Here is a 25,679-nt window from a genome sequence, read left to right as displayed (position 1 = left end):
GCCGCCCCTTCGCCGTGACGCCGCCGCGCGGTGACGCCTCGCGCTCCCTCCCCGTCACGGGGCCCGGCGCACGCGGGGCGGAGCTCGCGGGCGGCAGCAGCGGCGGCCGCGGCGCTTCACGCCCGACGGGACCCCCGGCCCGGCCCGGCCCGGCCCCGCCGCGGCCGCAGCGCCCCGAGGCACCTGCCGCGCTCCACTCCGCCTGCCAAGTCGCGTCGCTCCTTCCGCGCCGGCCTCGGCGCCGCCTGTCACCGTCCCCGCCGTGCCCCGGCGCGGGCAGGCCCCAGGCCCCTTCCCCCCCTCCCCCGGGGGGGTGGGCTCCGCTCCGGAATCCTGGCCGCTCCCTCCGCGCCGCCTGCCCAGCCGGGGCTGCGCCCGCCGCCGCCGGGAAGCGCGGGGGGTCCCCGGCGGCCGCCCGGCCTCCGCCGTGACATAGGTCGGTGCGCGGGGAGGGGGCGGGCGGGGGCGGCCCGAGTGCGTGGGAACCCCGGGGCGGGTTTGCCCGGGCGCCTTGGGGGCCCTGGGGCGGCCCCGGCGTCCCGGGGGTGCCTGGGCTGGGGGGGCAGCACGAACCCGGCCCGGTGCAGGTGCGGCTACGCGGCGGTGTAGTTGTTTGCGGTGCCGGGAGTCACACGTTAATGTTGCTTACTTACGTTACCGCTGCAGTATCTTAAGTGTTTTATGTGCCTGCCGAGTATTTCTATGTCATCTTAAACCTTCCTGTGATTGCGCGCTGATGCTGTGGTTTCTCGTCTTTGAATTGCTCTGCAGTGGTAGTGCTGTGAATTGGGTATGTAGGTCAGATTCTGCGAGATGTTTTTGTCAGGGGAAAAAGTGAATGTTGGATTATTTATTCCCGTATTGCTTTTGAAGTGCATTGCAGCACCCACGAGGTTAGGGTTTTGTGGTTTTTTTTCTTTTTTGGTTTGGTTTTGTTTTGTTTTCCCTTGGTTTCTCTTGCTTCATAAATCTGCTTTTAGTTTTTGGCTGTGGCATTACTGAAGATCAAAGCGCTAAATTAGCTGAGCACTTCTAAGCTGTATTGTATCATGCAGCGTCCTCTAAGAGGGTGGTAAAATATAATAGAAGCCTTCCTTGAAATAAGAGGGATTTCTAGTCGGCGCAGAAAATGTCTCTCAACTACAGCGTTTGTTTAAACAATGCAGCACGTTGCAGAGCATTGGAGGCCTTTGGAATTGTGTTGCTGTGTATATGGCAGAGATGTGTTAGTAGAGTGAATGGCTGCAGGCTTGTCTTGCACAACATCTTGGGTTCTCTCGTGGCAAAGCACTTACTAACGAAATACCCTAGAAAGTGTTCTTTCCTGTGGAATTCCCTGTGGATATTTTTAAGGGAAGGGACATTGATGAGCTAGTATTTATGCCACACTGAAAAACCTTAGAATAATTATTTTTCGTTGCTGTTTTTTTTCCTGCTTTCACCTACACCTTTCCTTACAGTGACTTTGTAATTAACTAATTTCCTCAGAAATCTATTTAAAAATCAGAACTTGCTATAATTCCTGTTTCCTTTATGCTGCGTTCTATCGTGACTGCCAGTAATATGTATTGAACCCAGATTTGATTCAGGTAGCAAAGATGTATATAATTAATTTGGTTTTTTTTCCCCAGGGTTTTAGTGTATCTTGATAAAGGAAGATAACATTTGTCAGATTGGCTTATTGCTTGAGAAGAAAAAATCTGTATAGAGTTTGCCTTGATGAACTCTGTGTTGGTGTTTGAACAGGTGGTTTACCTGGCACTGATAGAGGACTAAGGTGAAGAAAACAGAAATTTTTTGCATTGTTTGCCTTGGCTTGCTGAGATTTCTAAACTGTCAGAGGAACCTTTTTTTTTCAAGACAGTTCGGTAATCTTAGGAGACTTTATAGTAAATGTTTTTAGGTAGAGAGCTGTGACAGAATTTATTAATGTGGTGAAATAAGCATTGTGTTATTGTTTAATATCAGTAGGCAAGTTTTGTTTTGTTTTTCCTTTATGTTGATAAAACTAATGAATAGTCTTTTGATTTTGGTCACAGATGTGTCAGTGATTCTTTGCTCTGAATGTTGGGAAAGCTAGTCAGTGCACAGTCTTGTGGAATTTAAAGCTTAGTGATGCTAAATGCAGGAGATGTTTTATTAGAAAGTTTTCTCTGGAGAAAGCGAGCAAGTTGGTCAAGCTGTAACTTTAGTCCACAGTTACAGTTTTAACTTCCTATTTTTTCCTGATCATTTCCTAGAAGTTGTTCATATTTAGGTACAAATCAGAATTACTGTTTTTCAAAACCTTGCCATTGATAATACGTACTTGTGGAGAACTGTGGAGAAAAAAAGCTTTGAAATCTTGGAAGTCTAAAGTTTTATATTTTTTTCTTTTGTGTTAACTGAAGGCTGACTTTTTACCTCAGCAGACTAAGTCAAAAGTAATGAGTAATCTGGTTTTGTGACAGGTTTTTCAGTGGCTCTCTAACTAGGCATCTTCCGAACTTAAAAATAATGTTTTCTTATAAAATGCTGCCTGAATAAAATTCCTTTCATTTGCTCCCCCTCTTCCACAAAATACAACCAATGGTGTTCTGATCTATGGAGAGGTACCCATTTAGTTTGGATTAATGAACATATTTTCTAGTAATATCTTCTTGAAAGATGTTTCATACTATTAACATTATCCTTTGTTTAGACTTTTTGGAGAAAAATTAATTAATTATGAAAATTTGATTGTTGTAGTTAAGTACATCTTAATTGGCAGAAAATGTCATGTATTTTCATATACGTAGCAAACTAACGTAAATATTGCCTAGTGACCCTAGGTTTATCTAATTAGGCTAACTAATAGATTTGCTGTCCTGAGGGTTTAATTTCTAAATGCAAGCTTTTAAAATTCTGAAGTAAAACTGACACAGTATTAATAAAAATAAAATAAAAAAAAAATTGTGAATTCTGTTAAGCACACTGATTTTTCTGTGAAAAGAAAGAAAAATCTCTTTAGGAAGAAGTACTTCTTTTGCTATTTTAATATTTTGGTATTTTGTCGTGCTGAGGTCAAAATAGATCATGCATGCTATGATTGCACACAGCTTACAGAATAACATTGGAAACATGGGAACATGTCCAGAATTCAGCGTGTTATTTGTGATTCACTTCTCACTTCTGAATCTTGGCATGACATCTTAATTTAATAGTATGACAAATGAAGTTTATGGCTCTATGTAAACCCATTTTCTTAGACTAACTGTGCTTATTTGCAGGGTTTTCTGGTATGTTTAAATATATTCATCTTAAATATAATATTTTAGAAGCAGCAGGAAGATTGGTGACAATGAGAAAAGAAAAGATAGAGTTCTATATTGTGATATTGCAGTGATTGCCCTGGGAAATGGGAACCACTGCTTTAGAGATACTTCACCCACTAATACATATGTGGCATCATTTAGGGCCCAGCTTGATGAGGAACTTGAAGTTGGACTTACTTGAGCAAGGCCAAAGCAGAAGTATCTGCATTGTCCTTTAAAAAGTGGCAGGTGAGAATTGGTAGTGCAGGGAGGCCTGTAGATGTGTCTTTGTCCCATCCATTTGTCAAGTCTTACTTCCGGTACTTCTGTATCTCAAATTATTGCATATTTTTTAAGATATACCAGCAAACTTTAACTCAGTTTTTCATGTGAGAGGATAATAGTTTTCTTTAGGCTAAAGTATATTTTTTTTGCTGTAACTTTGTTTTCAGCCATTCTTTTCTTTGACTCCTTCGCAATATCTTTCTTACTTGCTTATCTTTCTGTATTTCCAGTCATCATTTGTCCATTTTTGTGGATTATCTGGAGCAATAAAAGATGCTGCTTTTTTGTTTTCCTGAGATGATTTGTGCCAAGTACACATCTGACAACAACAATGTAATAAAATTCATATGCTTCAGATATTTGTATTGGAAAGACAGTACTTTTGAAGCTCAGGTATGATAACACTGAAGAACATTTCTCATTTGGATGAAGGAAGAAATGATGGTGTGTAAGAAGGGAAGGGATTTCATGAGGTCAGCCCTCACCAGAGGCAGAATGAAATATTCTGAAATCATGTGTGACAGACATTTGATCTTCTCTTAAAAAACTCAGAAGAGGGGAATACCACATATCTTCACTGGTCAATTTATAGCTGGTACATGGGTATTATTGTTAGCAGGCTTTTCATAACATTTAACTCTAGTTAAATAGTTGGTACTAGTTAAGCCAGTTAATTCTCATCCTACTCTTACTGCTCATTCAGGATAATGGTTTCTGTGCTCTTTTCACCAAGTGTCTACATACATGAAGAGTCTTCCTCTGTCTCCTTTTACTTTAGACTTCTCTTTACTAACTGTGCAAACAGGATTTTTGTTGTTAAGTCTCAGTATGCACTGATTTGTCTATATCTTTTTCAAATTTCTACAGACAGTTTTTGAGCAACAGAGTAATTAAGTTACTCAGCAAGAAGCAGAAGTAACATGACAGCCTTATTAAAATATCATTCTAGGGTGTGTGCATGCAGGTATGGCTGGGTTTTGGTTTGGTTTTGGTTTATTGTTGGGGCTTTTTTCTTTTTCTGCCAACAACATCAGATTCCTGGCTCTTGGCATTTACTAACACAGGAGCTCATACTAGTGTTTGTTGTATCAGCTATCTCTTTCTTCATATATATGAATTAGAGTTACCTTTCTAAGAAATATAACCTTACATTGTATTGAATTCAATCTTTATTTTGGGTTAGTTTTCTCCTATTAAGCATTTTTAGACTTAGCAGAGTATGCTCTCGCTGCTCTTCATGTCTCTTTCCCAGCACGTGCAATCCCTGTGGCTTTTGAACGTAAGCATGCTCTACAATAGGAAATTTGATTGAGGGCAAGTTCTCCTAGGGTTAGATGCAGCTTCTGTTGGCATAAGTGTCCCCTTACTGGCCTGCTTTATGCGTGTGCTGTCTTTTGAAGTAAATTATATTGCTGAGGTAGTGTCTATCAGTGTAATTGTACCTGAGCAAGCCTTTTGCCATTTTGAGATGTCATATGGTCCAGTGATGTAGCCGAAGAAATTTTAATCCTATAGGCATGCTTTATTGGAAGAATTGCAGAGTCAGCTATGGAACAGATGTGTTCAGCACGTTCCCTGGTTTTACTCCATTTTATCAGACTTAAGTAAATTATTTTATCCATATTTTTTGAGGCTAGATCACAGATGGGACAAATTTTGCAATTCTTTCAGCAGCGTGTTCTTCACAAAAATTTAAATGGATGCCAATAATGATTACTGATGAAGACCTTTTTTAGTTTCTTGCAGGAAGAAGTATTCAAGCAGTCAGTGTTGATTGCATCTCACCTGTCCTTAAAATTATTTTAAAATAATTTAGACAAGAAGTCTGTAAATGCCAACAGTTTAAATGCCATGTTACCAGAAGTAACTATAGTCTCATCTTTGAACAAACATTTGAAAACTGGAAAAATCTGGATCAAACTGTTTGAATTTATAATTAAAAAAAAAGAGATCAGAGAGCTAAGAAACTGACGCAAGCAGAAATTAAACTTCTGAAGAAAATCTAAAAAAAAAAATACAACCTTTTATTGAAGAGCAAGAGATTTGTCACCCTAAACCATTTTTTAATGCAGCAGCAGAAAACTGGTGAAGTTCAACCTGTATTTAATTGTTGTTTTGTCACACTACGTGTGTTTTTAGCAGTTCCACAATTTTTTTAACTCCAGCATGAGACTTTGTTTTAAAAATAAAAATCAATTTGAATAGAAAACCCTGATGGGAATTGTGGGGGTTTTTTCCATAATGGCTTGATGATAATTGTCTTGGTGTAAAGTTGGATTTAGAAAAGCATTTTTTGCGCTGTTGGTAGCAGTGAGCACAGTAACTTCAGGCAGGGATGAGGTGGATAATATAACGACTTCTTAATGACTGACTTAACGAATGCCTTGCTGCAGCAAGTTCCTTCATGAAATATCTCTTGTGCTTCTGTGTCTGTGATACTGGCACTATCATGAATACTGAATGAGACTTTCAAAGAAAAATTTATATGTTATTGGTGAACTGTCTGGCAAGTTTTAGGTAAAGTCTTAATTTGTGATAGAATCAAACAAAAGATAATCCAATGTTCTTCCCTCAATTAGGAGCATGAATGAATGCTTATGGAGGAGTGAGAACAGTGTAAGCATTCTTAGCTTGAATATTCTTTCAGTCCTTAATTATTTTTAGTAAAGGTTGATTCTAAATCTGGTACAGTTTTTTTGTAACTAGTAATGTTTGGATTTTTTTTCTCAGACTTTTTTTGCATACCGCTAAATAAATGTCTGTCATCCAAATACCCTTTTGTAAGAAATTCTATAGGTATGTTAGTTGTTCTAGTAAAAAATACTTTTTTTAAACTTTTTAAACATTTGTACTGAATTCCTTTGGTGCCACCTTTCTTTTGCAGGAGAGTGGACATTCTCTGTGTATTACAAGAATACATCTCTCTGTTCCTTGTACAATTCTGTAGTCCTTTATCACCTTTTCCCCACACCCAAATGTTACTGAAACCAGAGTCACACCTTGCCTATTTCTTTTCTCCTGTAGAACCCATTCTATGTCTTTGATTGGCCACCACCTCCACTGTAGTCAGTCCTCGCCTTACTCTCCCAAATAATAGGGATTTCAGAAGGCTCTGGTTTCTTGGATAATTTTGAATATATTGAAAAACATGCTGTTGTGGAGGCCCAGTGGTATCCTCCTTCCTTGTGAAAAAACTATGTCCTATGACTTTAATATTTTAACCAATTTATTCATGCAAGGGTAGATCTTCTTTCTTATGCTGTGACTGCAAGAAGGCCTTTGGTGAGACTTCTTCAGCGCCATAAATCCAATCAGACCATGATACTGAGTGAGATCAGTTCTTTATACACATACACACAGTGCACCAAGATTTGAAAGTGAGGATCTCCTCTTGGAGAGCTTTATCTGCTGTCCCAGCTCTATCACAATTAGGCATATGTCCATTATTTGTAGTTTATTTTTTATATGTCATAATTAGTGTTATGTAATTTCCTGAAATCCCTGCATTATGCATGTCATGTTTTTTAACAGATACGAATCTGTGCAGTGGCCAAGAGGGTTGATTCCAGAAGGTGTTCTTACTCCTTTCTTTGTGTTGACATTGATACTATAGAAATGTGAGACCAGTTACATAGGCTGATTATAAATTAAAATGTAAAATCTTTACAGTTGGATCATCTGTTGGCTTCAGATCTCCTGCTAGTCATTAAGGTTCAGCTGGACAGCAGCAGTTACTGTAGACAAGCAGGACTACTCTCTTGACACAAATGCAACCTTAGCAGTGCAGCAGTTGTGTTAAAGTTGATGGTTAGAAGTGGGAACAGACATAGGAATAATTTCTCTGGAACTTTTGAGTCTGTAGTTAGTTTTCCTTATTAGCTGTATTTATGAGGGTTTTTACATTTATATCACTTGAGGGAAGGTATAATAATGAAGTATTGTAGATGTCCTTATAATTTAGTACCTGCTGCTAAGGGCTGTTCTAGTGTGGGTGCAAGAAGGAAACCTTGTGACAATACATTGTCTTTGTGTCTTTGCATTTAATTCTGGAGTGTTTTGAGAAACCTAGGTTTCTACTTTTACATTTTGGTTTAAATATTATTAAGAGGGTTTGGGTTGAATTATGACTTTTTTTTTTATTCACAGGGAGTTAAAGATTATTACCAAAGTGTAAAGCAATGAAGAGTTTGTGCATTTGATAGCTTAGCAGTGTCTTAGTGTTTTAGACTCTGTAAGTCATCCAGTTTAAAACAGTGCCTACTGCATATGGGTATAAACTTAAAAATTTGTCCATTGAGACCTACTTGCTACAAAAATGCTGCACAATCATGTAAAAGAATACTTGGGTTTTGCGTACTATGTGTTATCTGTGCATGTACACATGGTTTTCTCAGTTTCCATCAGTGTATATTAATTACACGCTTACCTGTCTTCTTGGTGGTATTATTGAGCTCTGTACAGTTCCATGTGTAAGAGGTCTGAGTCTGTCTATACCTGGGGTTTCCTGGTTCAATTCATTGCTATTTGTTGTTGCATGTTTTGTTCTTGAATCGCAGATGCATTCAGGGGTGTTTTTTCTGTGCTGTGTTGGAAATCTCTATGGCTCATGAATGTCTTATCTAGTTAAATATTCCGTGTTAGCATATGATGAGATTTTTCTTTTGCATTTTATATGTTTTGAGGATAGAAAAAATGAAAGAACTGTCTGACTGAATGTACAAAGCTAATTTGAATTACGATGAGAAGAGCACGTGGGGTACTTAATGAGGAAGAGTTGAGTGTGAGCCAGGAAATGCATTTTAGGCAGAAGCTCCAGGTGCTGGTACATCACTGGAGTAGGAAAATGTTACAGCGAGGCAGCAGAAGAAAAATCATAGTTGTGTTACTGTACTCCTCATTTCCTCAATGTATCACTGCCTTGAGTAGTGTGCAGAAAGAGCTCTGCTTTGAGGAACAACTGTGCTTTGAGGAATGAGTAAGATAAAAACAAAGACTGTTCACTGAGGATGATTTCTCCTTTATGTCTTGAAAAATTTGGAAGACGGAGAGTAATTGAGACTGAGCTGTCTTCATGGTGAAGACACAAAAATGTCCTTGGGGACTTAGATTCTGTTCTTACTGGTGTCACAGCAAAATGCCAGGTGGATCATATTAATCAAAAGACTCATATGTATCCTTGTGTTAATTTTTTTTGGTACTTGATTTGAAATGGTGATGTGATTTACAGCCATGATTAAAATTCACAACTGCTGCAAATTCAAAATAGTTGAGTTTTGCTCTGGGTGAGAGATTCTGTCAAATATGACTGTTATTCTGAAGAAGAGCAAAGCTTTGCAATTTTAGTACCGGAAGGTAGATATTAAAACTAGGTGTAAAAATGAAGAGTGAGTTTATTCGTCTGGCATATTTCTCAAAATGCTTGTATTTCAACCCATCACAGTCACAAAACTGGAAGGTTAAGTGAAAAGGATAGAACTAGTTACTGGAATTGAAGAAGGTGCTTTCTTCTGTATGTCCTCCAAAGCCGTATCTGACTGCTGATTTGTATGTAATTACTCTTGTACATTAATTGAAATGCTCCAGTTGTTCGCAGTGCTCATTAACTGCTGGAAGATTGCATTTTTTCTAAGATAGTTTATTTTTGCTCATAGAATATTGTTGATAGAAGTAGTTTGTGATAGGTTTACTCTTTTAGTGAGTGGTTACTCTTAGAATGCGTTTGCCACTGGTTGTAGCATGACCTTCTGTTCTTAGCGTAGTGAAGTTTGCAGGAATTATCAGTACTGGTAGTGCTGATAGGATTAAGTTTGTACTGTGTACAGTTAGTTCTTTGGCTGAACTGATGATCTTGAATGCTGTCACAAGGGTGAGAGCTAAACTGTATTCTTTTAGGGTATATGCTGTGAACTGTCTGTTGGACAAACCCCCTGCAAACAGTTATTGTCCTGTAGGACCTTGGATAGTGCACAAGCAGTTGCATTTGTAGTGAGGAATGGTTTTCAGTTTAACACCTTTAGCCCTTCTTCACAAGTATTTTGACTTGTTAGTCTTAAGTGCGGGGTAAAACTGACATTGGTGCCACTCACGACAGCTTCAGCACAAGGGCTCCAAATCACAGCAACAAGTGCTGAGCCAAGAGCACCACTTGAGATTTTTGGAAGGAGGCACACAAGCACCTAAATCTCATTATAACACACGCTGTAGTGCATGTTTCATGGGATTCTAGAGTCTAAAAATTTCATACACCTGTTTTGTTTGAGACACCTATGCAGCTACTCATTTCACGTAAGATAGTAAATTAGGATAAAGTTACAAACATCAGAGAAGTGTTTTACTGTGTGTGTTTGCCGACACTCCAGTGTTACCTTAATATATTGAGTTAGCCTTAAACATTTTTATTATGTGAATAGCACTAAGCAGTTTGTTTAGCACATAGCCCAGCTAATGGTAAGGAATGTTCGTGTTGCCATGCTTTCCACGATGATGGTGGTGATAAGTTTCCAAGATGCCAAAGTGCTCTGGAGGCAGTGATGCAGTTACGTGTAGCCCAGTGAGCTGTGTGTGTTACTTTTTGACATACCTTTTTGAGAAAATCTGGTCCTGCATAAGAGAGGAGGACAAACAGTCAATTCGCAGCCAGTATGTTCTGTTGCAAAATTGGCAGCACTAAAATATTTTGCCAGGTGTCGCTGTGGTGCCTGTCTGCAAGTTTCAGTTGCCGTGACCCTTCCTCAATTTAAAATTTTTAAGTTTAAAAATTGTGAACAGATCTTAAGAAAGCATCATGACTTTCAATAAAGATTTGTTTGATGTATTCTGCAAAGTAATTTTTCAGTTAGGTTGAGAAATGAGCTGTCAAGTGCTTTGGCTGCTGCCAAGGCAAAGACAAATACAGGAAATAGAGAAGTTCTTTAAAACTCGAATTAGGTGAGGAAAGAGATCTTGTTGAGGGAAGTAGATGTTTTTCTGTTTGAGGCCAATTACAGTCTTATCTTTTTGGTGTACTTGAAATGGAGTGGGCCTATGAAGGGTTAGCTAATAGAGGCTCTTGATACTGCCTGGAAAGAAGAGGTTCATTCAAAGCAGGAAACTTGCATTTAAGTGTCTTGAAACTCTCTAAATATGCTTATCTCTCCCTGTCAACTGTAAAGGAAGTGGAAAGAGATTAGCTTTCGTAGACTATGGTTACTCTTTGTGAATATTGCTGTAAGTGTTAAGATATTTATCTCAAAAGCCTAATTTTGCTATAAAATCATATTGAACTGCTGCTTTGCATTTTTATGAGAACAGTCTTTAAAAACTTTGGTCTTACATTCTCAAACCTTCCAGTACATTGTAAGTTTTTCAAGTCAACATCATAGTTCATCAAGATGATAAATGTTACATAACTCTGTCAAATTACAGTTTATAGAGCAGGAGGAACTAAAGATTTCATCTGAATGAAATTTTGCTATTATCACTGAGCATGTTGGATCCTTCAGTTAATTCTGAAACCTGGTTCCCAAGGTAATTTGAGTGAGAGCTGCATTTAAGGTGCTAGTACTGACAGCACTGGTTTTCAAGGTTTCATTCTTCCTGGAACTGGGAGGGCACCATCCATACATACTGTTTTTATATTCAGGTCTAGTCTATTTTATTGGTTTAGGGATTTTCATTACTTTTTTGTTTGTCTGTGTATTGAATTGCACTCTGGAAGGAGTACAGCTAGTAACTATTCTTTTAATAAAATAAACAAATACCAAATCATGTCTGTAGCAGTATAGATGAGGTAAGTCTGCATGCTCCTGTGGGCTCAATGAGACATAAACTAACCTTTTTTTTGCTTGCCAGGAAGATTTTAAAACTCTTCAGTGTAGGAAATCACAAGTCTGCTTGTTGTAGAGATACCTGATACGTCTGTACCAGCTCAAAGATTCTGATGCTTCAGCCATCCCACACTTGCTGTGTGCAGTCTGCACGGAGCACTGTGCCTGCAGGTTGCGTACAGAAGCAAGATGGCTTCTGCATACGCTGCATTTTTATACTCACAAGGATTTCTCTATGCCTCTTTAATATGTATTGCACCTATGTTAGATAATTACACATTGTAATTTAATAATTCTTCTCAATTGTTTCTTGCCAAGACTGTCCAATCTTGTGGCTGGAACTTTCTTTCCAGTTTCCTAAATGATTGTCTTTATGTCAAAATGTATTCAATGCAAAAACACATTACTGAGTAAATGCAATAAACCACAATATTTAGACTTGTGTGAAATACAGCTTCTAATTTGGGTGGTGCCCTCCTGGTTGCAGGGAGTATAGAAGTTCAGAAAGCAGTCCTGTCATTTTAGTTCCATAAATGCAGTTCCTCTCATGTTTAAAGTGTTTAGTATTATTTTTGATTAATAATAAATGGAGATAAATAACGACATGAACACATGATATGTATTTAAAACAACTTAATGGTATTTAAATACATTTTGTGGGACTGCAACTCTTTTCAGACATGATTCAGGTAATTACCTTAAGCCTTAACTTGTCTGTCTCTTTGTGCCTGCTTGATCATTGTTGGTCTCCAGGGACTTGCAGTGTGTATCATGTTCATTGGTGTTTTCTGCTAAGTAGGAATATGGATTTCTTTTATTTTAGTCCCATCAGCTAGGTTAACTGTTAGTTAATTGAGGTTTTAAAGCAAATAACTAGAATATCACATGATACTTAGCCAAATATGTTGAAAAAACCTAAGTAGGGTGATTGCTGCAGTTATTTCTGTTAACTAATCTGTAGTTATTTCAAGAAGACATTTTCCTTGGCAGTAATAATAAACCTTGAAATTGAGGCATTTGCTGTGTTTTGCATTTATTACTATGGTAGAAACCAAGCTAAGTATTGCAGTATTTTATTATTGATTGCTGTAATAAGAGTAATTGGCAGCTTTTGAACCCTTTCCTTTCTCATTCTCAGTTATTTGTACAATATTTACAATCCACTAGAATCTTATTTTTTCCAGGTATCTACAAATATTTGCAAAAATGATCCAGAAAACGAAACCACTGCTTTTGTGAAGTCTTAGACTCTTAAAAATCCCTGGATCATGAATTTTAAATGTTTGATTTGAAGCATATTACATACTGTATTTTATCTTTGTTCTTGTTGGTAATGCAATTTTTATTCCAGTAACACCATGCTGTGGTTTGGACATAACTTCTTGAGTTTTTTCTCAAAACTATAACAAAAAATGAATGCTGGCTATTCCTTTCTGTTCTTTTATCACACTTGCTATTTCACTACCTAAATGTAGTAAACACAACTGAAGGGGGGGGGGGTTTACCCCTTAATATATTTTTACTAATAATTTTTAAAAAGTGCTAACCTTGAGTGAGTTGATTACTATTATTTTATGAAGCCCATCATGCTCATAGAGGTTGCTGGCTCATTATACTGTTTAAGGTTGTTTGGTCTCTGTACGACAGGTTAAAATAGCTTGGGGTGCGGACTGGTTTAATTAAAAGAGAGTGAGAAAAGTCAGGGCAAAATTTGATATCGACTAAGCTACATACAATCAGAACAAGACTTAAAATAATTTTTAAATAAATCTAAGTAGTTTTGCAGGAAATACGCCAGAAATATTTCTTTTGTAAAAATGTATTTGATGTGCTTATGTTTCTCCTATCAAACAGTCATTTGAGTTGGGGTAGGAGGATTTAGCTCAGCTGTTCAAGATAGAATTGTTGAGTGATGGTAACTATGGAAAGCCATGTAATAAGGTGCTGTGTGTAGCACGGTGGGAGTCATCCTCTTCTCCCAGGCAAGTAGCAGTAGGACAAGAGGAAATGGCCTCAGGCTGTTCCCCAGGGAGGGTCAGGTTGGATATCAGAAAGAATTTCTTCACAAAAAGGGTTGTCAAGCCCTGGAATGGGTTGCCCTGGGAAGTGAGAGTCACCATCCCTGGAAGTGTTCAAGAAATGGCTGGATGTGGCACTTAGTGCTCTGCTTTAGTTGATGTGGTGGTGTTTATGCTCCTGCTGAATTTGGTGGATTTTGGATGTGGTGGATTTGATGCTTTTGGAGGTCTTTTTAAACCTTACAGATTCTTTGATTCTATACGGTAGAAATAGAGGGGAATACTTGTACTGTCTGATGCTACTCGAGTCCAGGACAGGGTTCAAATCATTCCTGAATTACTTCCCTGGTCATGAGAGATGCTTCTCTAGATTGTCTTCCTTGCTCTGCGGTGTCAGCTGGCAGGGCTTGGTTGGTTCTGCTGTTTTGCCAGTCTCTCCTAGCACAGCACAGCTAGGTCCAGTCCAGTTAACTTCACAACTGGGGTGAATTAAGGGGGGAAGAAAATAGAAGCTTCAGAATAGAAGAGGGCACATGAGAGAGAAGGAACTGAGGAGAATATTACTGCTCTGTGGTCCATGCCCTTACTGGTGTGCTCCAAGAATTGCTCCTTGGTGGCTTTCAGACCTAAAGATTCCTCAAGGTATGCAAAGAAGGTTGGAATCAAGCAGATGTTTCCTAAGAAGAATTTATCCTTTCATTCCCTTGCAGTATATTTTAATTTTAAAAGATCCCATAGTACTGTGACAGGAATTATATTTATTTTATTTTATTTAATTCATCCAGTTAAGCATAATTTGTAACGCTTCGAATTTGACCCGAGTCCTATTTTTTGTTTCGTTTTTCAAATGTTACCTTAATTTAGCAATCTATCATTGGCTTTTGATTTGGATTAGTTTAATCTTTTTCTCCCTTTTCTGCTTTCCCTGTGAATACCTTTTTTATGTATTATTACAATATGTTAAAGATCCAAGTTTTTCTAAAGCTGATCTCACATCTGATGTGTTACTGTTAGGCTTTTTCTCATTACTGTTCTTTAATTCACTTTTTTTCTGTCATTCGTGATTTTGTGCTACTGCTGCTGCTTTCATACTCTTTGAAAAAGATGGCTTTTTATCCAGTGTTCATTTGTGTGTATGTCCACATACAATCCTCTTCTTTATGTTCATTTCTATGGAGTTACTTTCTTTTAGGTATTTTCTAATGTCTTGTAACAATACTGACTTCTATGCATGTCACACTATGTAGTGTCATTGTCATTTATGCCAGCAGTTGCTTTGAGTTATGAAAAATGCTACAGAAGTCTGGATTTAGGCATTACTCTTCGTCTTGTTCACAGATACTGTTTATTTTTTTAAAAAATAAAAACCTTAACAAGCAGTGCTGCACATTATTTTGGTTAAAGGTTAAGTAGGTATATTTGACTAGGTGATTACTTTAGATTTTGTCAGCCTTGCTTGCTGTGATTTATAGGAGGTCGGTTGTGTGAGACCAAGCAATCTGATTGTTTAAGAACAACATTTTTAGAGTAAAACCATTTTATCTGGCTCATTCTTCTTGGTATGAAATAACATTTTATAGTCTTACTTTATATTCTGATTGTCCATTCTGCAATCTGAAAAATCAGCTGTGAATGCTCACTCTTCATTTTTGCTTGTCACTTTTTGCTTCATCTATTATAGACAAGTGTCTCTGAATAGCAATGCAAGCAGATACTGTTTTCGTGTTATCTTGGTTTAACTTGCTTGTGTCTAATACAGTGTAAGTCTAATTTAATCTTTACCTGTGATTGAAATAATTACAGTGCATCTTTCTTATTTTGAGTTCACATTATGTCATTTTGCTCTGGTGGCAGGGTTGAAAACCATTTTATCCTTGCACTCACTTATTTTAATGAAAATTTAGTGGAGGGAATTGATATCCTTGACATTTTTGCCCCACTACTGCAACAGGTTTGGACTCTGAAAGTATAAAACTCCTTTCTATGTAGGTAAAGTATTTCTGTGTAAGTCTGAATTCCTTACTAAATCAGGCTAAGCTAGATTGCTTGCTTCACTGAGTTGTTTTTTTTTGTTCTTGATATAGTAGCTGAGAGGCACCGTGTTGTGGTTATTCTAGAGCTGTGTGAGAACGGGCAGTTAGCTCAGGGTGTCCGAAACAGCTACATCGTCTGCATGGCGTACTTGTCCTCAGGCTTTGTTTCATTTGCATTGACAAAGCCACTAAAGAAAGAAAATATCCAGGTGATTCTTGGAAATTGTTTTTAGCTTTCTCAGATTCAGAAAGACTTCCAGACTCTGGAAGGTGGCTGGTGGGAAGTGAATCATGAATATAAATCAACGTCTCTCCATCCTTATATCCAAAATGCTGTTGCTAGGATATTCTTCTTTGATGGTGTGATAAGAGTGTAGCAAACACCTTTTTGAAATTCACTCAGTCATCCCTTCTTTAATTACATTCAAATTCAGGCTGCTTGTGTCTCTCTGCAAGACCTTGACATAATTTTATTCTACCTTTGCATCTGCTCTTTGTGTTTGCAGCCTTTGCTTCTTCTGAGTATTTCTCCAAGTTTCAATTTTTTGTTTCGCTTCCTATTTTTCAGTCTTGGATTTTAATTTACTCTTGTGTGTATGCTATACTAATGCTACTTTGCAACCAGGGATTAGGGTATGCTTTTTTACCTTTCTACTGAATTTATATATTCTTGTTTGAAAAATGTTGGTTTTTGTTATCTTATTTTTACTCACTCTCTACAACCACCCTGTTGTTATAACCCATAGTGAAAATGATCAGTTAAAAACAGAAGTCTTTTTTCATTTTACAAGGTGAATTCATAAAGGTCTTAACATTTGGTCTGAGTCAAGTTTTTAATTGAAATTTTAATGTTGTTAGGTCATTTTTAAAGTAGCATTAAATGCTAACACAAAGGTTGTTAAAGCGACTGATAATACTTCATATTTGAACAAAAATTTTGGTTAAAAGGGGAAATAAAGGAAGAAACATAAGCTATTCAGAGAAATTTAATTTTCTAAAGTTTTTTTTCTTTTGAGGAATAAGAGGGAAGTGGAGGAGAAAATAAATGGATGCTCACTTGTTAGCTTATGTTCTAGTGAGACATGTCACAGATTGATGCTAAAGAATGAGTTGTAGCTGGAGGAACTTGGAGGAGATGTTTTGTTCTTCAGCCCTATGTGAGCCCTTAAGCTCAAATATCTTCAGCTTCCAAGTTTGTGTGTTTTCATCTAGGTTGAGGAAGAACATCTGGGGTGTTTTTGTTTGGAGATATAAGTTGGTTTTGTTTTCTTCAGATGTGGTAGAAGATTTAAAATGCCTCACAGAACTATTGTATTTCTTTAAAAATGCTTGCTAAGAAATATTGCAGAAGTACTTTATCCAAAGTCATTAAATACCTTGTCATGTTTAATGTATTAAGACAGCTAATTAAAACAGACATTTTATGAAAATGACATTAGCTCTCGTTTTAAGACAGTTGGTCAAATACAGAATTAAAAAGAAGTTTTATAAGCACTTTAGTGAATAATTTTTTGGAAGATTATGGAAGACAACTGCTGATACAAAAAACATAGCATAGGGAATCATTTAATGTATGTTCTGCTTTTTTGGACTCTCAGGGATGTAAAAGATGCAAAGAATCACTCATGGGGAAGAAATATTAGTTTTGATATTTAAGGCCATAAAGGTAATCCCAGTTCAGTACGTAAATCAGATCTCCTGGCATCTTGTGTGAGAGCAAGGTTCAAAGATACAATCCTTATTTTGAGCGATGTTTGCCACTCTCAATCAGCAAACAAGTGAAAATTCAGCCCATATTCCTCTGAGGATTAATGTAAATCCCATGCTTTTTTGTCTTCGTGGGTTTCCTTTTCTTTTACAGAGCAGCAGAACCTTTGTTTGTTTGTTTGTTTTCTGTCTGTTTTGGGTGGGGTTTTTTTAAAAATTATTTTTCTGTCTCTTGCTGTGGTGGCATCAGGAGGCTGAAGACCCCATTAGTAGTAAAAGTTGGGGTTGTGCATGAGGCTGTGGGCAGCCCAGGCCAGGTTTACTTTTCAGACTCTTACAGGTTTTAATGCTTTACAAAGCATTAAATGGGAGGTTTTTTTCCCCAACATTTGTAGGATATTTCAGGTACTGTTGTGACACTGTCCATAGACTTGGGAGTATGTAACTCAGAATACATGTCAATTGCATTTTCATCTTTCTTTTAGTTCTCATGTGCTTTTTTGTGTGTTCTTTAGCTGAACTGGTTTCTGATTACATAGTGGGAGCTCTGGGTCTTCCCTAGAAACTGAAGCTCTTCTTGGTTATTATGGAGCTTGTAATAGGTGGTGGTAGGTGACTCATCTGATATATAGGTAAAAGGCAGAAATTTTCTAGTTTATGTAATCAGTAGGTATTGCTGGCTCTTGATTTGTGCTGTGAGTTTCATATGTATTTATAGATATGAACTACATGTATGTGGTTCTGAACACAGAACTTTGAACACCAGATACAGGGACCAGTAGAAAAAGAAGTGGATCTTAATAATCTGGAGCTGTGGGTAGCCCATGTAGTAGAGTGTTACTGTTAAGCTACTAATCATCATTTAGGGGTGTAGGTAGATATTAAAATCAGCTTTAGTCTAGAATATTTAGTTCAGGCTTGATATCTTCAGAAATTATATATGCTACTCAGAGATGGTGAGGCTTTGGGGGCAATGTCTGCTTTCTCCACACATCATAAGACATCATGGTCCTATGCAAGCTTGTTTGTGGTTTCTATGTGTGTTTGCCATGTAGAATCTTAGAAAAACTGCCCATAAACAATAAGTTGACTGTTTTACATGGATTTGACAACTTTAGTAATCGTAAGGTTTTTTGTTTTGTATTTTAGGAAATAAAATAATGCTAATGAAGCAACCACTTCCCTGAAGTTTGAGTTTTCAGACTCACTGCTATAATGGGTAAGTATTCTGTGTAACTTACATTAAAATTTACTACAATTCCTGGGAAACATGCTTTCTCTGTTTAACACAGTGTAACATCTATATGTGAAAGGCAGTGTTCAGCAGCTTCACTAGTATTGAAAATACTCCTTTTGGGTTTTTTGGGGGTTGTTTGTTTACCTTCCTTATAACAGTACTTTTCCCTCATGTGATAACTTACAGATTCAAGTTGAGGAAATTGAGATTCAAGGTATTAGGATACTGAGCAATACTTACTGTGCTCTAAGTGGTGTAATGGATGTTAGAAGGAATCAAACCACAAAAATCTACATATGAGAGTTTTACTTTATTGCCTTACTACAGTGCAAAACCACTTCTGTGCAGATGGTCAGACTTGTTCTAGTTTTATGGCACATTTTAAATTGTATGTCAGTTTTTCAGGTCATATGTTTTTAGTGAGTTAACCGTGTTGTTATTGTAATCATTTCTTGGTGCTCCCTCTCCAAAAAAATCCCAGCAAACCAACCAGCCACACCACACACATTTTTGTATTGCTTTTGTTTATCTTTTAATGTTTTGCCAATTTTTTCTAACCTTATGCTTAATAATCAATTTTCTAACCTTATGCTTAATAATCAATTTTCTACCCTTATGCTTAATAATCAAGTTGCTCAGTGTAGGAATACAGCACTCTTCAGATTTCTGATATTCTCCCACATTTTGTGTGGGAGGCGATTGTTGAGTCATATTGGATATTTAGTAGCTTTAGATGCTTTGTCACAGTACTTTGGTTTCTTTGTATAAAATACACAATCTAGTAACCGCTGTAAACTCCAACCAACTGCTGAAGCATTATTTTATTTTTTACATTGCTGAGCACTAGAATAGGCCATAACACAATAAAACAGTTCAACTGTTTTAATTATGGGAAAGTTTGCCATGTGTGAAATGAATAAATGACCTGCAAGAATGCCTTTAGTTCTGCTATTAAATATTGCTGGTAAAACTTTATTTTATAGATTTGCGTATCTTAGTAGAGTTATGAATAATGACAGCAAGAGTGATGATCAAAGCTACTAACTTTTCAGACCAGATTTCTGTTCTATAAGGAATCTGTTAAATTAGAACACTGAAATCCCAAGATTTCCTTATATGATAAATATGTTTGGTTATATTTTAGTAGAATGTGAAGGAATTCTTACTGTTGCTGAATACATGAGATGCTTGCTTGCTCCTTTTAATGCTGAGTTTTTCTCAGGTCCATGTTTGAGAAATATGGTTCTTTATAAATCACAGCATTTAGCAATGAATTCTTCAACAAGCATATCCATTGTGAAGGAGCATGAGGGCACACAGTCAACACATCTGGAGATAAATTCTGTTATCCAGTGTTCTAGATAAATGCTGAGTGCAGTACTATGGCTGTGGCAAGGAATTAATATAAAATATTAGAAATAAGTTACTCTTTGTGATGGATGTACAAGCTTTTGAGCTCGTAAGTACATTCCTGTGTAAAGGAGCATCCCAGTTCTAGGGCAAATCTTGTCTATCAGGACATCACAGCTGCAGCAGATTGTCAGGATTTAGGATTTTTTTGTCTCTTTGAAACCTAAGTTACATAGCATTCCTACCCCCAAATTGTCCCTTGGGTTCACTGCTTCTGATTCTTCTTGTGAATTCTTCCTTTAAGCCCTAAAATCCTCTCTATTTTCAGTTCTGGAAAAGTTCTGTGATGTTTTATATTTGGTTTGTTTATTGTTTTTTTGTTGCGGTGGGGTTTTTGTTTTGGATTTTTATAATGCTCTGTGGACTATCAGCAGATGCTCAGGCAGTTGAGGTGTTCATGTGGGAGTTTGTGTATGCCTCTCATGGGCATAATCATACCTGTTCAGGACAGACGGGAAATAGCTCAAAAAATTTGCTTTTTGTTCTTTTTTTTTTGGAAAGAGGCAGGAAGTATGATCTCTAGTCAACATCTCATCTATGCTTATTGTTTGAATCGAAGTAGGCAAAGCTTTCCCCTGCATCTCCTTTCTCTTATTAATACAGCCTGCAGTTGTGCAAAGTTTAATCTCTGTTATGACTTCAATTTTTTAAAATCTGTTACTGAATTTGGATTACTGATTAAGCTGTTTATTTTCTTAAGCACTCCTAACGATAAATAAAAATGTTTACAACGTGGCAATGATTGTTTTTTTTTAATTTGGCAATTATGTATTGAAGTGTAATGCAGACTCTTAGATTAATGCCTGTATAATTGTAAAATGAGACAGTAATGCCATTCAAAAGTAACACTTGTCTGATCTTTTTCTCTGAGCAGATGAGCAGCAAGCTTTGAATTCAATCATGCAGGATTTGGCTGTGCTTCATAAGGCCAGTCGTCCTGTATTGCCCCAGCAAGAAACAGGAAAACCAAAGTCATCTTCACCTAAAAAACAGGTAATCTTCAATATCCTCACTAATGTACTGAACATGGAATATCCTGCTGTGACTTCTGTAATTATTTTTCTTGCCAGACCAGTGAGCATACCAGAATGAGCTATTAGTCTACCACGTGTGCTGCCATTTTCTTTGTTCATATTCTTATACTAGCAGCAAAATGAAATGGTGGCATTTCAGAACAGATCATAGTGTATGCTTAAATAAATAAATTGAAGATTATAGAGGTATTTACACCATATGTAAAGTGATTTTATATTTGTTATTGTTATTATATTGGAATTATACTATTTTAAAATACCAAGGAATAATTTTATAGGTTTAGTAGATTACACAGTTGTCACCTATATCATACTAAAGAATGTCAGTACAGCAGCAGTAATATGCTTAAACTCTTTCACTACATCCTTGGCCTCAATTTCTTGTTCATGTGCTGGAAATAAGAGTTCTTTCCAGATGCATTTTCTTTTCTGTAGATACTGAACCCAAATAGAAAAGTAGTAAATACTTAGTTGACAGGTTTGAGATACTATATGGAGAGATTAGGAGAGGATGCAGACTTCTTCCCAAATTGAGTCAACTTCATGTTTATTTGATTTGATCCTTAATTTACAGTTCAATAAACTTCAGTTTGTGCTTATTTTTAACCTTTTAAAAATCAAAATATTTGGATATATTTGGCTCTTAAACTGTCAAAACCGAATGTCCACATAATTTTGTGCTTTAAAAGTTGTGCGAGTTCAGTGTGTAACAGTGGTGCTTTGCTACTGTCATGAAACTCACTTCTAAGCTGTGACTTTAGACACTGTGCTAACATGCATATATAATCTAAAATGATTTGAGTATGTTTAGAAAGTTAAAAAAAATGTGTATCACTGTTTCAATTTGTGGATTTGAAAGTCATCTTTTGAAAATCAGTTTTTTTGGAAGATGAAACACTGTTACTTGGATAAACTTTGTGGTTGAATGCATTATTGTTTTTCCTGCAGTAGTTGCTAGTACAATTGGATTCTTAAATTAAGATTTTGCAAAGCAATATTATTTCCATGTAACTACAAATTTATACAGAGATGGTTATTGAGAAATTTACTGCATGACTGCTGGCTTAACTACATGTGTGGGTTTCTATGGTAATGCTTATGAAACAAGATATGTTTTTTAGACCTGGAACATTCAGCTGCAAAGTGTACTTACAAACATGTTATTGGTAGCTAAATCTATCTGCCTATTCAGGATAGAGAATTCTTTGGTAACCAATTCCACATTAAATTTGAAGTCATAAATCTGTTACAGTATTAATGTGTATTGATAGAAAGTATCTTTATTTACAGAAGCATTCATTGTACTTCAGAATACGTTTTTGTATTTTGTATTTTAACACTTCAAGTTATTTTTAACAATTGTTTTTTAACTGTTTAAGCCTCTATCATGTACCTCAGCAGATAGCTCGTTAAAATACTTGATATATTGGAAAGGACAGAAAATTAATATGGAACTTAGTTCTAGTGTAGGAGTATTGAATGGAAGTTAATTGGCTTCATCAAAAGAGGTAATAACAAACTAATGGTTCCTTTATCTCTTTTCTTACAGAATGATGTTAGAGTCAAATTTGAACATCGAGGTGAAAAAAGGTAAGGAGATGGTCTTGTTTCTTTGTTTACAGAATTTTGTTGTGCTTTTGTCATAAAGTTTCAAATCAATGGTTTGAAGTGCTTCAGATCTCTAAGTTTTTTTTTATTTGAGCTTAAATTTAGTTTTTATATGAACACCATTTAAAGAGAATTAACTATTTAAAACGTGGGTTCTAAGTATGCATAAACACTTAAATGTCATACTGTAACTACATCCAATGTAGTATCCTTCATTTGGTTACGCTTTATATGGATATTTGTAGCTATGAATAATTACTTAAGTTTTTAAAATAGATCTCAAGTTTGAATAGGCCAGAAAATAAGTTTTTGTCCTTCATTGTGTGTGTAATAAATGTGTGATAATTTATTGTTACTGTAATACCCAGAGGAAGAGGTTGGATTGTTCAGGGGTGCCAGTCTGACAACTGTAAGAGGAAAATGTATTAGATTGTTTTCATTTAATCAGTTACATTCATTTACATTTTGTTTATGAGAGGTGGATGATGCACTTGCTTAAAGTATGCAAACGTCTGTCTATATCATCTCTTTTCTGGTGGCTGTTTAAAAGCTTTTACAGAATTTGATATATAATTCCATGCAGAACCAGTTTGTTGACAATTTATTTTGCCTGTCTCTTTCTGAAAGTATCAAATTTCATTCTACCTACAGAGAAATTATTATAGAATAAGATCTTTGAAAATACTTACGGAAAAAGGAAGTAATATCCTGGGCATGCTATTTCTCAAGAGAAATAGTAAATTCTTTAAGTAAAATTAGCTTCAATAAAACCTGTACTAGTTCTGGGCAGCCCTTAGTGTCACGTGCAACAGCTGTGTATCAACTGATTATAGCATGTGCCCTCTCTTCACATGGAGCAGTAAAAAACCGGCGTTCCCTAGGTATCAACATTCTTCAGCTTCTTCCTATCACTTCTCTGAACATCACATGTAAAACTGCATTAGCAATGGTTGAGTTCTCTAAGTGATTTGGAGGGAATAAGTCTTTTTCAAGATTTTGAGAATTGAGGTCTCGTCTACCTAACAATTCCTTGTGAAGTAAGAGGAAGCATGAATTTAAAACAGAGAAATGTTTACTTTCTTCCAGTCTGCACAGAGGTGCATTTTGCAGTTCATCATATTTCACTTTCACAGTGGACTAAGTTAACCAGTTCAATATTATTACAAGCATCAAGTGTGTGGGAAGATACCTTTCCCAAGTTTTTATGCTCACGGTCCTAGCTCTGTTAAGAACTGTCCCAAGTGACTTCAGCCTGCTTGCCCAGGGGTACTGGGCAGCCTAGGCTCATTGCTCAATGTAATACTTCTGTTTGCCTGAGCATGTAGCTCTAATAATCAAGTAAAGAAATCATGCAGGAAAAAAAGTTATGCAATGGCTTTCTCACTAGTTTTTAAAAAGGGAAGTGAAAAAGAAAAGTGATTCCAGACTTGCTTTCAGTGGTGAATGTGGCACTTTGTTCCAAGGAGTATGTAGTTGATGGGTAGAGTTGCAGGTTTGCTGCCCAAATTGTTAACTACAGCGAGAATTGGTGTTTGTTGGTTTTTTGGGGGGGTTGGTTTGTTTGTTTTTCTAGGGTGTTTTTTAAAAGACTTTATTTTTTAAAAGTAGTTTTTAACTGGAAGTGGCCTTTCTAGCCTCATGTCAGTGAAAAAAAATTGTCCCCCAAACCACTATACTACTAACTGAACTACTGATGAAAGGGACAGGTACCCTTTGCTAACTTTTCTACATCACAGAATTTGAGTGCTCTTTCTTTTCTCAATGTGAATTGAATGTACAGTAATAGCTTTGTCACTATTAAAAGCTCTTTTTTGTTTCATGGTGTTGTAGCTCAAAAGATTAAATGGTTTTCTATAGCAAAAGATTAGTTATAGGCAGTTTGGGCTAACTGGTTTGATGGGACATTGAGTTAAAAGAAAATCTAAGTTGTTGACCTACAACTGCACCGTTCTTACAGGAACACACTTGAAGCACAGTTAGTGATGGACTGGGCAGTTTGAGTGTGTAGTTCATTATGGTAAAGATGGTGACATTTAGTTACCTTCCTCAGGTAAGATAGTCTTTTGGATTTCCAAAAAATGGGGACTACAGGAGCAATTCCTTTCTGATGCTTATGCTTGTCAGCCTATGGTACTCCATTGTCTTAGTTTTCTGAAGTGGAAAAATGTAGAAGTTTCTAAGAATTTCCCTCTGAAATGGAGGCTTAAGCATTAAGTGTGTAAAATAGTTCAATGAAATCTAATTCTGTATCTGATTATCCCTTTTAGATTTTTCACTGCTTTCTTTTTTGAAAGTCTCAAAATATGGAGGACAGGGAATAAAGTATAGCCTCTTAACAGTACTTTTAGTAATAAATTTAGTTCTGAGATAGTTCTTAAGTAATGAGTTGTCAGATTTTCATAAGTAACAGACAGAAATTCTTTATAACTTAAATTGTGTTTCAGGATCCTGCAATTACCAAGGCCTGTTAAACTTGAAGATCTTGCAGCTAAAGCTAAAGTTGCTTTTGGACAGACTATGGATTTACATTACAGCAATAATGAGGTAATACTCTGTGTCCTCTAAATTCTTGCCTTGGACATGGATCGTTTTAAGGCTGAAATTTGATCTTGTAAGAAGTGGGAACAACTTCTATGACCCAACTTACTCCTGTAACAAAACCCCAGATTCCGAATGTGTGTATATGTGTTTTCTCAAACATGTAGGTCTTGTCCAAGTTAGGATAGGCAGGAAATGCATGAAGTGTTTCATGAGTAGTGTTATATCATAATGATGCCTCCAAATTGTTGAGGAATGGATAAACTGTCTTCCTGATCTACCACAGTCCTGTTGTGGGACCTTGGGAAATTCTTCACCTCTTTGAGCTTTGTCATGTTTGTAAACTTGAAGTAGCATTTATCCTTTCTTGTACATAATTTTCTTTAAGGATTAATCTTGTTAGATAATTGCTATAATGCTGCATTTAGATGATGTGTAGATTGGAGAACTAGGCTTAACTGTTGCTTCTCTAAAGTGTCTGGTTCCCAAAGATTTCTTGGTAACAGTGCCAGCACTGTCAAGCCACTTACACCTGATCAATATTACTTCTGGCTTTCCTTTAGAAGAAGCAATGGAATTATTAATAGCAAACGTATTTACAGATGCAGGATCCATTCTTAGGGGTTACATCTGGCTTTTGCCTTGAGTCAGCAAAGTGCCTAAAGGCTTATTCATCTGCTTGGTTAAGCACAATGTAACTGCTGTATCTACCCTGCATCTTTGCAGAAGAAA

General features: G+C 36.8%; 1 protein-coding gene across 3 annotated transcripts in view; it reads left to right on the top strand.

Annotated features, from left to right (window-relative positions):
* Window positions 1-308: 308 nt before the first annotated feature.
* Window positions 309-25,679, top strand: part of MAP3K2 (mitogen-activated protein kinase kinase kinase 2) — a 52,097-nt gene continuing 26,726 nt past the window's right edge. For 2 of the 3 annotated variants that reach the window (XM_058839787.1, XM_058839786.1), the window contains exons 1-5: window positions 309-436; window positions 18,270-18,339; window positions 20,642-20,760; window positions 22,351-22,391; window positions 24,854-24,953. In XM_058839787.1, the coding sequence (XP_058695770.1) occupies window positions 18,336-18,339; window positions 20,642-20,760; window positions 22,351-22,391; window positions 24,854-24,953 (264 nt within the window). In that variant the 5' untranslated portion in view covers window positions 309-436; window positions 18,270-18,335. Of the gene's footprint in view, window positions 437-18,269; window positions 18,340-20,641; window positions 20,761-22,350; window positions 22,392-24,364; window positions 24,460-24,853; window positions 24,954-25,679 lie in introns of those variants that run through there. The other variant, XM_058839789.1, reaches the window with a different exon arrangement.

The sequence above is a fragment of the Poecile atricapillus genome, chromosome 5 (assembly GCF_030490865.1).
Source record: "Poecile atricapillus isolate bPoeAtr1 chromosome 5, bPoeAtr1.hap1, whole genome shotgun sequence".
Taxonomy (NCBI): Eukaryota; Metazoa; Chordata; class Aves; order Passeriformes; family Paridae; genus Poecile; species Poecile atricapillus.
This window is presented reverse-complemented; position numbering and strand designations above follow the sequence as displayed.